The sequence below is a fragment of the Eucalyptus grandis genome, chromosome 8 (genome assembly GCF_016545825.1).
Source record: "Eucalyptus grandis isolate ANBG69807.140 chromosome 8, ASM1654582v1, whole genome shotgun sequence".
NCBI classification, from domain to species: domain Eukaryota; kingdom Viridiplantae; phylum Streptophyta; class Magnoliopsida; order Myrtales; family Myrtaceae; genus Eucalyptus; species Eucalyptus grandis.
In genome coordinates, this window is record NC_052619.1 from 14,761,801 (window position 1) to 14,775,136 (window position 13,336).

The 13,336-nt window shown below is 36.3% G+C and overlaps 1 protein-coding gene across 1 annotated transcript; it reads left to right on the forward strand.

Annotated features, from left to right (window-relative positions):
• Positions 1 to 575: 575 nt before the first annotated feature.
• LOC120287002 (protein DMR6-LIKE OXYGENASE 2-like) lies at positions 576 to 8,169 on the forward strand. The gene is made up of 6 exons (XM_039299630.1): positions 576 to 885; positions 1,974 to 2,209; positions 3,285 to 3,612; positions 3,901 to 4,134; positions 6,239 to 6,326; positions 7,973 to 8,169. Exons 1-6 carry the CDS (start codon positions 604 to 606, stop codon positions 8,167 to 8,169), a joined length of 1,365 nt encoding a protein of 454 aa, XP_039155564.1. The 5' UTR covers positions 576 to 603.
• Positions 8,170 to 13,336: the final 5,167 nt, after the last annotated feature.

The window sequence follows — 13,336 nt, forward strand, 5'->3', positions numbered from 1 at the left end:
TAGTTTGCTTGTTAACAGGTGCAATTGCATAATTATATATATATATATTTGACATTTGATTAACTGCAATTATTTTTTTTGTTCGCAGATTAACTACACCTAGATAGTGGAAAGTGGCGGCGAGTTGCAGTTTTCACTCTCTAGTGCGCTATGTGACAATTACCCATGGATTCATTTAAAGTTAATTCCAGCTATTATCACAACTTGGTTTTTACGTAATTTAGTGACCAAAAGAGAGATCTCTCCCTTAAAGAATACTATAAACTATAGATAATACGGTATGTCAAGTTTCGCATTGTTTATGAAAATGGCACTATCGCAATTCAATGTGCTTCACGTTGATTATATTTAATTCTCTCTAGTTTGGCATCATTTTATCGTGGGCTAATAAATTTAAAATGTGAAACGGGGATTCTAATGCGGATTTTGTTGGTCGGTTGATTAATCAAGTGGTCACGTGTAACCATTGGTTATTTGATTAAGTGGTTTGGGTGATAAGATTATCTATCCATTTTCTTATATAAGAGAAATCGGTGCTTAATGATACGTACCATTCGATCACAGCAGTGTCATTGCGGCAAAACAGAGTCAGCTTCGCCTCAAATGGATACCATCTCTCCAGTCACTCAACTACATCAAGAAGCTAGTGCTCCTCGGCTTCAAATAACCAGTGCAAAGACTCTAGCTGAATCTTCCAACCTCACTTCCATTCCCTCCCACTACGCCTTCACCACCCCCACTTCCGGTGATCAAGCCGTTCATGCCGACCATGATGACTCCATCCCCGTCATCGACTTCTCTCTCCTCTCCTCGAGTAATCCCGATCAACGGTCTAAAGCCGTCTCCGATCTTGCAAAGGCTTGTCAAGACTGGGGCATCTTCATGGTACACATGTTCTTAGCTAGTTCATTATCTGCTCTATAGAACTTTTCTTTTTCAAGATCTTGTCACGAACATGTGAAACAAACAGTCAGTATCTTCGATCAGCTTTCGCTTGTCAAAGTCGAAATTAATACTTAAAAGATACAAAAAGTATACCTCAAGTGTCAAAACTTGATACGAATGGACACATAAATATATCAAAACTTTCAAAATATACACTTGAGTGCAATTTTATTTGCAAATTGGACACTTAAAATGCCAACTCCGGCGAGACTTACCAAACATCCGACATAAGCGGCGACCCTGGCCACAAAGCCTTGCCCCAGATTTGGCTAAAGGCCTAGCAATCAGCCAGGGTTGTTGGCCAATGGCCTAGGGCTTGCGACCCTACCCGACCCTCACCCCACCATCGTCGACCCCTTCTGGTGATGGTAGGACAGCGGTAATGAGGGCCTCCACAACCCTATATCTATTTTTTTTTTTAATGTAATCTAGTTGTTTAAATTAAATTAAATTGACATTTATATTAAAAATCAAATTTGTACCAAAATGATATCATTTTTGGATTATTTAGCCACGTCGGTATCATGTGGATAATTTTTTTTTTAAAGAATTACTACATTAGTTAAAAATCTCACCCGAAAAAATCACATCAGCTGTTTGGCCGAAAATTCTCGCCATTATCACTAAAGTGCTTCTTTCTTCTCCAATCTTGACATTTATGTATATGCTTTGTAAGTTTTGGTACTTATATATCCACTTGTATCAAGTTTTAAGATTTGGGGTGTCCGTATCTCCTTAAAAGACTAGCAACGACATGAATTGATTTGACCTATTCAATTGATGGTTTCATCATGCCGGAGCTTAAGAGAAATAATGAGAAATTATTCTCATGGCTCAGCTTGCACGAGATTGGGCGCTGCACGAAAATTAAACCCGATCACTTTTGTCTCTTTAAATCTATTTTTCGTGATTGTATCAAAGCTGGAGTCATTCTTCGTTATCAGCATGACATAAACTCTCTATACATGATTCGACGGTGTGTTGCTTGCTAAGTATTGATAAGAGCCCTTGGTTGTATATGTGAGTAGCTGATCAACCACGGAGTGCCTCAGAGTCAAATGAAGGCGACGGTCGACGCGCTGATGGGATTTTTCGATCTGACAGAGGAGGAGAAGAATAAGTTTCTGGGGAAGCACGTGTTGGATCCCATAATATACGGGACGAGCTTTAAAGCTTCGATCGACAAAGTGCTCCTCTGGAGAGATTTTCTGAAGATGATGGTGCATCCAAAGTTTCACTGCCCTCCCAAGCCAGAAGGATTGAGGTATCCATTCTCTCTCCCTACCTCGGTTTTGCGTGCAAGTTCTCAGTTTGCATATACGTACTGAAATTTCTGTTTTCTTGAAATTTCTGTGTTCTTTATATCATTTGTCTATTTAATTCTTTTCTTCTTTTTGCGGGTGAGTGATCATTAGGTTACAAATAGCGGTAATGACAACTATATTTCCTTACTGTAGCTTTGATGCTACAGTCCAAGCAGCAACTGAACCTTTCCCTTGAGGACATTTTTTTGTCAATCGAGTATAGAATGATATTACAGAATCTTGAGGGAACAAAAAATTGAAGAGTACGTACTCTTCTCACCATGTCATAATAAAATAATGTTCAGGGTTATCAATCTTTGGCTTGATACTTCAGAGTTATTAATGCATCCAGATCTTAGTGCACAGTGTAACACTGTCAGGTACATCAGGAAAAGAAAACATGATGGGGAACTTGAACAAATTCTTCTTGGTAACACAAGAATCCGAATCTTCAACTTGACTATTTCCAATCTCTGTCTATGTATAAGACTGTCCACTTGGTTGGCAGATTTGAGTTCCAAAGTTACCTATATATGACACGACATGATTTGGATACCAGATTTGCCATATATACAGGAAGCAATTGACCACTCAATTAATCATGTGGGATCTGAACTTGAACAACCTCAATCCATCTAATGCGCAAGCTCTTCAGCATCTTTGGTTCCGGTTTGTTACTTTTGTGTAATAGATCTATATTTACCTAGAAATCTGGCAGTCTTGAAATATAGCAATGGAAAGTACGTGATTCTTTTGTTAGGATACCATTATTTTGGATCATCTTGATGTCAGACAAGAACAATTTTGTATGCCTAGAAAAATAAGCAAAGTGCGGATTCAATTTGATAGGGCAAAATAATTGGTAATACCCCAGATAAAAGATAAGTGTGATTCAAAGTCTATACTATACTTACTCTTACCAAAAAAAAAAAAAAAAAAAAAGGTAAGAGTGATGGAAACCTGTGAAATCCCTAAGGATGAAAAGAACTCCACCACGGCATTTCCTCTGATAAATGAGAGCACTATTTGTTGCAGTGAAGCTTTAGCAGAGTACACTGGGGAGCTCCGGAAATTAGCCAGGGAATTGCTCAAGGGTATATCGGAGAGCCTAGGACTCGGACCAGGCTATATCGACGAGGCAATGAACATGGATTCAAGCCTACAGATATTAGCAGCGAATCTGTATCCGCCATGCCCACAGCCAGAACTTGCTATGGGCCTACCCTCGCACTCGGACTATGGCCTGTTGACCATCCTCATGCAGAATGACATTGGCGGCCTCCAAGTGAACCATGGCGGGAAGTGGGTCAAAGTTGATCCCATTCCGAATGCCTTTGTGGTCAACACCGCTGATCAGCTCGAGGTAAACATACAGAAATGCATGTTTTATCTGTCCTGCAAGAGAGGTCCAATTAATTTATCTGTCCTTGGTTTAAAGAAGGAAAATTTTTATACATAGCACTATAGAAAATACAAGTGTCTTAAAAAGTTGCTGAAACGTACTCTATGGTCTTTGTTTCTTTAACGAGATATTAATCAGTAAAAAAGTCGATACGAATCTCTGTGATTTACTCTTGTTTCTCCCATCGAACAGATCAAGCTTATTGCAGATACTATTTTTTTTGTTCTTGACACTTTTCAACTGTGCAAGATTATGAGCAATGGGAAATACAAGAGCGTTCTGCATCGAGCTGTCTTGAACAACAAGACTACAAGGATATCGATCCCTTTTTCTGTTGGACCGTCGCCCAACACTGTCGTTGTGCCAGCGGAGCAGCTGGTGGATGGCAAGCACAACCAAGCCACATACATCTCGATGAATTACAAGGACTACCTGGAATTTAAACAGAGCAGAGTACTCAATAAAGGGTTGTGCCCAAGTCAGGTAAAGATATGATTTGTGAGCCTATTGTTGTACTGTATTATGTTAAAAATGGATTTGATTGTCTACTGCTTCTAGTCTGTTTGGACTCTTTGGAGAGCAACCTGATGGAACGTTTAATATTATGTGATGCATTGTGCAAGAACCATACAGTACTGTGGATGTAAGCTAAACCTTCCTGAGATGTATCTTCTTGGCATAATAAATGGAAGTGAGAACTGCATAATGTCTGATTAAACACCGTAAGTTTGTAGTGCTATACCAAATTATGATGGTTGGTCAGCATGAGCATGCAAATTTGCCTGTCTAGATTTTCACGGAAATGGCCACTTGATTGGGCAGAAAATATCGAATACTCGCTGCAACTCAAAGAACTTGTTTCGAATATAATCCCCTTGACAAAAATAATGATATGTTTCTTGAAGGATAAGAGATGTGTACAATATGAATAAACGGTCAAGATCAAAATGAACATAAGAGGGACGATGAGCATTAGATATGGTGGTTAATCAAAATAGGAAGATAAAATTTCAATTTGATCCAATGGTGTGTGTAGATGGGGAAAGTAACGTAACCGAAAGCAACCGTTGGATTAATTGACAACCAAGCAATCAAATTTTATCAACAATGCGTAGCATAGTAGAGGAAAATCCCCCTATATTGCCAGCCACCTAAGGACTTGATTGAGCATGCGACGGTTCGCGGTATCATCCATAGAGATGCTATGTGATTTGCGTAGAGAGGCTATGTGATTTGCATGTGAGAAAAGCATGTGCACGGCCCATGAACTCCTATGCTATGCGCTTATTCTGGTGCATGATAGTTCATGGAGATGCAATGGAATGGTCGTGCGATGGCACATTATCTTGGCAGGTGACTGGCACATGATCAAGTCTTGTGTGAGGCATGTGACTATTGACAGTGCAAGATGCACATGTGGCCATAAATTTCAAGACTCGTGGATGGTTGGGATCTTGTCACGTGGTGACATGCAATGCTACTTATTTGTTATGTCCAGACCTTATCAGTCTCTCACAATCTTGAAATTATTCAAGTTACTATCCAAGTCTATACTATTCCCACATTCTTCAAAAGCATATTGCTGAGTTCATGGAACTAGTTTTGAACTTCCATATTATTAAAAATTTAATTCTGGGCTCACCCTACCTTTTGGATCCAATTTTGAACTCCAATAATATAGGAAATTCAGATCCCGATCTTATCTTTAAAGTTCAGGTTCCAAGAATGTTGGAATTGTTAGTTCAAGCTCATCTACCCTCCATGATCACGAATTTCCCTCCGGGCTACTTTCAACTTCACATCTGGTCCTGTAACATTGGTTAGTCCAAAAATGCAAGGAATGTATCCCAGAAAAAAGCGGCAATGTAGATATGATGGTGTAAATAATCAATATACATATATTTATGGGTTGGGATCAATCCCTATTTCTCTAATGCAATATACACGGGAGGTAAAATTTAAATGTCAACATCTAAAAGACACTGCTTGTATTTTGATTATGTTTGGAAAGTGTAATTTAACAATTGAACATCATAGTATGAAATAAAGTGACTCCCATAGAACATTACTTTTATCTTGGATAATAACACTTAAAATAGCTGGGTTATATTATTTCAACTGTGATCTAAGCAAACAAACTGATATTTCGTGGGTTGGAAATTTTTTCTGCAAGTTTGAATGGGCTCATAGGCTTGAGTTACATTCAAGATTTTCCTTCTTTGAGATATTCACCATACACTTATACATTTTAAAAATGGGCCACTGATCAACCAATTGCCGTGACACCACTTGAGAAGATCTCCAAGAGAGAGCCTAAGATTAAGCTGATTAACTTATTCAATTGAACATATCTTCATTCAAAAGTTTAAGACAATAGGTTATGGGTCAATTGTAATATATTAATTGTTTTATTTACACTATATCACCAATATGAGACTATTTTTATCTGCTTAACAATAGATAGATCGATCAACAACAACCCTTATCAAAGAATAGACAATATAATAATTTAAAAGGATTAATATAACTTAAGCTCATAATATGAATATTTCGCACGTACTCTATTCTATACCAATTATTTTTTCAGATAATACTGAGCATGAAGCTTAACGAGGAGCAAGACTTGACTCATGGGCTAGAGGGACAAAGGCAAATAGCCTTTATAGCCGCCCAGGGTATGCCATAAGGGTAGCTTTAAATAACCTCTCCTTTCGCGGAATTAGATATATAAGAAACGCTATTTGTGCATATCCAAATGACGTGGCACATAGTCCTTGCTCTAAGGGGCTCAAACATTGGGTTTTTCGTGATATTAAGTACAAAACTCAATAATGAACCAATGAGTTTTGATCTATATCAACATTGACCAAGAAACTTCCACGGTGAATAGACATTGATGATTATTTATTTGAGTAAGGACACTATTAGTATAACTGTACAGTTATTTTAGTCTAGTAATGGTGCAAGGGCAACCACACATTTCAGTCTAGATGGAAAGGACAACCGGCATTTCACCGAAAGCAGAAACTAATTATGCTCTGGAAAGATAGTAGATTGTGGACTTTCACATCTTTTTTGTGTGTATTTACATACACATCAACAAAAGTTTTTTTATTTACATTAAATTTAAATTAATCTTTCTTTCTAAAAAAAAAAAAAGTACCAATCTCTCTTAATTTTCTTAAAAGAAAACAATAGGTTTCTAGGATAGAAATCTAGCAATGTTGCAAGGGCAGCCACTTATTTCACTTTAGATGGAGAGGACAACCGGCATTTCACCGAAAACAAAAACTAATTATGCTCTGCAAATATAGTAGATTGTGGACTTTCACGTCTTCTTTTTTGTGTGTATTTACATACACAACAACAACAGTTCTTTTATTTACACATTAAATTGAAATTATCTTTCTTTCTAGAAAAGAAAAGTCCCAATCTCTCTTAATTTTCTCAAAAGAAAATGAGGGGTATCTAGCGTAGAATTTTAGTTGTAATCTATCAGCATATTTATTACATCTTGAAATAAAAATGATAAAATTAATCTTTTTAAATATTTTTCAAATGAAGAAATTTGTCCGACAATTGTTTATTGATGAAATTTTTGTTATTGCAGATGTTGAGATAAATTATTCAATTATAGATACCGGTAATACATGAAAGAGATTGTGATATTAGAACACGTCAAATACGCATTTCACTTTACATGTGTTATGGAGTCCATTAACTTATATAATGAAATTTATAATTTATTAGAGTAATTTTTAAGATGGCCTCAGAATTTTGAAATAAAGGAAAATAGCTAAGAAATTTTTATAGTTCTTTTTTGTGGCCACCAGTTATAAAATCACAATAAAATAATTTTAGACAGACCAAAAAATCAAATATAACTTTTGATTATGTTTATTTTACAATTTCATAATGTAAGATTAAAATTCAATCAGAAGATTGATAATAAAGCAAGTAATCAAGTTAATTTATGACACTAAATTGGAACAAATAAATCATCTCATATGTATAAGTATCTAAATTGTGATTGTTTTCTTTCTTTTCTTTTTTCCTTATTTTCATTGTGGCCAACCTTTTCTAAATTAAAAATTTAAGACATAGAACTTAGTCGGATTTGCCAAAAATAAATATTTGAGGCGTGGACACTCCCAAAACCAAAACTTGATACAGGTGGACACATAAATGTTAAAACTTCTGAAAGACATACTTAAGTGCCACAATATGATAAGAAATGAACACTTAAATGCCTTTTGTCACACAGGAGCCTTACATATCAATGCATACGCAATTTCCATCCGTGACCTTTGACTGTTGTTAGCTGTTGAATCCGATGAGTTGGAAGCATTGGAAGCAGCTTTCAGTCTCGACAGGGCTAGGCCACTGAATCTAAGTCTAGCCAGTGCCAAGTCTTTCTTGAAGGGGAGTGCAAGCCATTGTATGAATATAGGTTCTTCCACTTGGAATAGAGATGGCAGCTCGAAATTTGGTAGGGCTACTTCGTGGATTCTGCTCTGACACACAGTGGCCCACGAGTTCATGAATGTAGCCATGGTGCACATGTCGCCTATCTTTTGAGAAAAGCTTAGGCTGATTGCTAATCCGCCACAATAGAAGCTGTTTGCTTAAAATACGACCAGTGGATTGTTTGCTACTTGAAGCGGGAATTTTGACAAGCGATTGAGAAGGTCACGGTCAAGATTTCCCTGGAGGAGCTGATCTAAAGTGCCATCCACTTTAGCTTGTATAAATTCTACCCCTTGGTCGTTGCAGTCGATGAAGAGCATGTCTTCAACGTACTGACCAGCTAGAGGGTAAAATAGGGATGAGGCCACCTCTTACGGACGTTTTTTATGTGAGGTAGTGGGTGTATGCATTTTGAATGACAAAAAGTGAGGGCTAAAGGAGGAACCTTAGCCTATTTATAGAGTTTTGGATGGATCCTCTCATCACGGGCCAGACCCAACTCGTCCCACATAAACCAAGCCCATATTTGACTATCAAGCAACTTTATATCTTACCTAATTAGGTTAGTTCCATAAAATAGTAAATTACAATCTCAATTAATATAGCCCACATCAGGAAAACTCTTACATTCTCCTACTTTGGCTATATTAATTGAGACTCTATTGTATATGCACACATTTATGTTGATCTGGAGATAATTCACAATAGTCAATCAGATCTCATAAAGTTTTAAACATTGGATCACAACGGTAACTGTATATACATATCATGAGTGCTCTCAATTTTACTGATATAGATTCAATATGATTGTGTGGCAAAGTGATAACACATCATAAAGAGTAATACCTTATGTGTTATCCCTTTTATCAGTCATTATTCTCTTACTTTAAGTGTCACAAGAAATTGAACATGCCACTAAAGAATATATTTATGATTCTAATGAACCCACATATGTCTTATCTTTATGGTTAACATTTCTTCATATGTAATTGAGACATATGTACAAAGCTAATAACTGGATATCCCTAGCCTTCATTCAAGGTTTACATAATACCCTAAGATTTTCATTAGATAATATATATAACTCAATAACAATCTATACAAAAATCTAAATATATTAAAATGTTACCAAATGTAATAAAATATAGATGTAAACTTTATTAGAGCAAATCTGAAATAGCTCCCACTAAAAGATAGTATTCAATGATTCTCCCAAGTCCATGCTCATGACATGTTGCTTAAATACACAAGGGTGAAGGCTTTTCGTTAGTGGATCTGCTAACATATCATCTATGGAAATATGCTCTACCATAATGTCACCATTTTGTACCATTTCCTTTATGGTTAAAAACTTGACCTCCACATGCTTGATCCCTTGAAACTTGTTGTTATTAATAAATAACACAGCAAAGTTATTATCATAATATAATTGTATGAGTCTATCCACAAAATCAAATACGATCTATTTCCTAATGAGATTCTGGAGCCAAATAGCTTGAGTAGTAGCAGAAAAGTATGCTATAAACTCTGCTTGAATGGTAGAGGATGATATATATTTCTATTTCTTATTTTTTTCCACAATACTGCACCTCCCGCTAACATAAAATATATCCTATTGTCAATTTTATGTCATCCTCATAGCTAGCAAAGTCTGCATCTAAATATGCTAACAGCTGCAAATCAGGGAGATATATGTAAATTAGCATATGATCTCTTGTTCCTTTTAAGTATCTCAAGACCTTTTTGGCAACAACCTAATAATCGTGTCCTAGATTCGACTAACATCTACCCAAAAGTCCTATTACAAAAGCAATATCTAGTTTGGTGCAAACTTGATCATACATAATACTTCCAAGTGCATTAGCATAAGGTATATCCTTCATTTGGTCTTTCTCAAAATCTAATTGAGGACATTGTGAGAGACTCAACTTGTCACCTTTAACAATAGGAACAGTTCATGGCTTGCAATGCTACATGATGAATCTTTTCAAAATACGATCAACATATGCCCTCTAAGATAAATCTAACATACGGTGAGAACATTCCCTATGGATCTCAATGCCAAGAATGAAGGATGACTCACCTAGGTCTTTCATGTCAAAATTCTTCGACTTCATTTGTTTTGTCTCATGCATTAATCCAATATCGCTACTTGCAAGCAAAATGTCGTCTATATAAAGTATGAGAAAATTAAATTTCCTCCCACTGACCTTGCAGTATATGCATCGATTTACTTTGTTTTCGACCAAACCAAAAGAAGTGATGACATTGTGAAACTTCAAATACCATTGTCTAGAAGCTTGTTTGAGATCATAAATAGCCTTCTTTAATTTGCATACAAAGTTACCTAAATCATCTGCTACTAAACCTTCAGGTTGCACTATATAGACTTCCTCATCAAGGCCTCCATTTAAAAAAACAGTTTTAACGTCCATCTGATGTAACTCCATGCCAAAATGAGCTACTAATGCTATGATTACTCTAAGTGAATCTTTAGAAGAGATTAGAGAAAAAGTTACTTCATAGTCTATTCCTTCTGTCTGAGTGAAGCCCTTGGCCATTAGTCTAGCTTTAAAATTTTCAATGTTTCCTTTAGAATCCCTTTTAATTTTATAAATCCATTTGCAACCTATGGGTCCATAATCTTCCGGTACTTCAACAAGCTCGTAAACACCATTATACTTCATAGATTGCATCACATCTTTCATTGTATTCAACCACAAATTTGATTGAGGACAAGAAATAGTGTTTGTATAAGTCACTGGATCTACAACACAATTGATAGTGTAGTCATGCTCTCCTAAATAGACCATATGTAAACAAGTCTACATATAAAGTGAAGGAAATGTGATTCTCATTAATCCTTATGATAGGTTGTGTAGACATCTTTCGATGCATAAGATATTAGACGCAAAAACGCAAATCCACAATCTCCATAGCTAGAACAAGAACACATATAATTGCGTAGAAAGATTAGCTAGCTCCATATTAGACTAATTAAAAAATCTTCTATCTCACCTCAAACCAACCCTATAAAATGATAAATTATAATATCAATTAATGTAGTCTACATTAAGAAGACTCTTACATAAGCATCATAACAAAGTTGAGGGCAAATTTGTATTATTTCTTCTTTTAGTGATTTAGAGATCTTCTTGATGAATAAGCATCAAAATAATGCTAGGGACAGGTTTCATTTTTTAGTGATTCGGAGATCTTTACAATAGGCTTTTTGGGAACATTCAACATAAACCCAATATATTCTTTCGAGAATATAAGTCCGAGCCCATCATTATATCCAATTGAACCCACCTTCATTTAAAAGTTTAAGCCAATAAGTTATGGGTCAATTCGAATATGCTAACTGCTCCACATCATATCAATTCTCGGATGTGCTATTTTTTTAACATAACTCACACGTGCATTTCAATAATTTTGCTCTTACATATGAACTTAGTGTTAAGTTTACTCCACTTCAATGAAGTATCACTTTGCATCAAGATATTTCGACTTGAATCTCTATCAATGCTCAACTTTATCCCTAGTCATTTTCTCTAAAACGATGAAGTCTATGGGACCTGCATTGCTACATTACAAAGCCCACCACTCTAAAACTGTGTTGGTCACACATCAAAGAATTAGTGTAGTGTTGAGCAATTAAAACATTACAGTTGGCCCATAACTCATTTAATTTAAGATTTTGAGTAAATGTAGATCTAACTAAATATCTTGACAGACTTGGATTTGGGCTTTCTCTTGATGATCTCCCCAAGTTAAGGTATTGAATTTTTACTCGGCACTCCCAATAGGCTAAGACAAGTCCTCACCTAGTTGAGGGGAGGGTCGTCATCTCGTCTTTGGCCAACAAGGACCGATGACCAATGACTTTCGCTGGCCCTTACCAAAACCTAAGTGACCAATGACTTTCAGATTTGGGCTTTCTCTTGAGAACATCACGGCCCTTACCAAAACCTAGGTGTCAACCTAACCTATGACCAGTGACTTTCGCTGGCCATAATGGAAGCCCTGGTGATTGACAAAGAGAAGAATATGAGCAGTAGAATAGGGAAAAAAAGAGAAAAGAAACGAAAGAAAGCAAAGGGAAAAAAAACCTTCAGAAATTTTTTAAAAAAATAGCAAAATGATATATCATTTCATGTATGATTGTCAACATCAAGTGTTGGCCGTACCATATGTGACAGTCAATGCTGATTATATTGTCACCTTAGTAATATTTTACTTGAATTTGGTTAGATGGGTTACATTCAGAAATTGTCAAAATGTTTAAGATTATATTGATCAAATTGAAAAATTTAGGAATGAGTAATATGTTTAGAATTTGTTTGGATAATTCTCTCGATCTTTTAAAAAAAATTTTGTGGTGATCATATAATATTATTCCTCACATCAAGCACAAAGGGGAAGGCCCATTCCTTTACAAGCCCTAAAAGAGGAAGCCCAATAAGCTTAACCGGCCCCATCACGGCAAAGGAAATGGTTATGGTGTCATTGCAACAGTAGAGCACTAAATTAAGTTTATTATACTTATGTCTATTCAATCATAAACTTTTTAATATAACTAATATAGTCCTAAACATTTACAATTTTAGCTAAAAATGGCTAACACGACGTTTGCCATCCTAAGTGTGGCCAACGATGACATAAACAATTTTTGCAATTTTAAATTTTGAATTTCCTTTTCTTTTTTTTTTCTTTCAATCTTTCTCCACTGGCCGGCGGCCTCAGCGATGGCAACCCTTGCTGGTCTTCACCTGGGACTGGTCGCTGAGGTGAGGTCGCCTCTCACTAAGTCCCGGTGATGTGAGACAAACAGAGGATGACCTCAAGATCCGACATAATGACGACGGCATTGACGACATGGTGGCAACGCCTGCCTAGAACGCAGCAGATTTGCCTTTGCAAGGACAGTAGCAGCGAAGGACGAGGTGGCTCCGGTTGCTCTGCGGTTGAGGGAGGTTTGGCCGCTTGGGACAGAGAGAGAGAAAATTGTTTATGTCACTACCTGTCTAGCAAATGTAATTTCTCATTAAAAAAAATTTTAAATTCTTTTAATTTTGGCAATTTTAAATTTTAATTTTTTTATAGTACGGTCACTACCTGTCTAGCAAATGTAATTTCTCGTTACACATCCAATGCTTGCATCTAAATACACAAGAAACATGTAGCTTGGTGGGGCTGGCTTGCCCACCTTTATCAA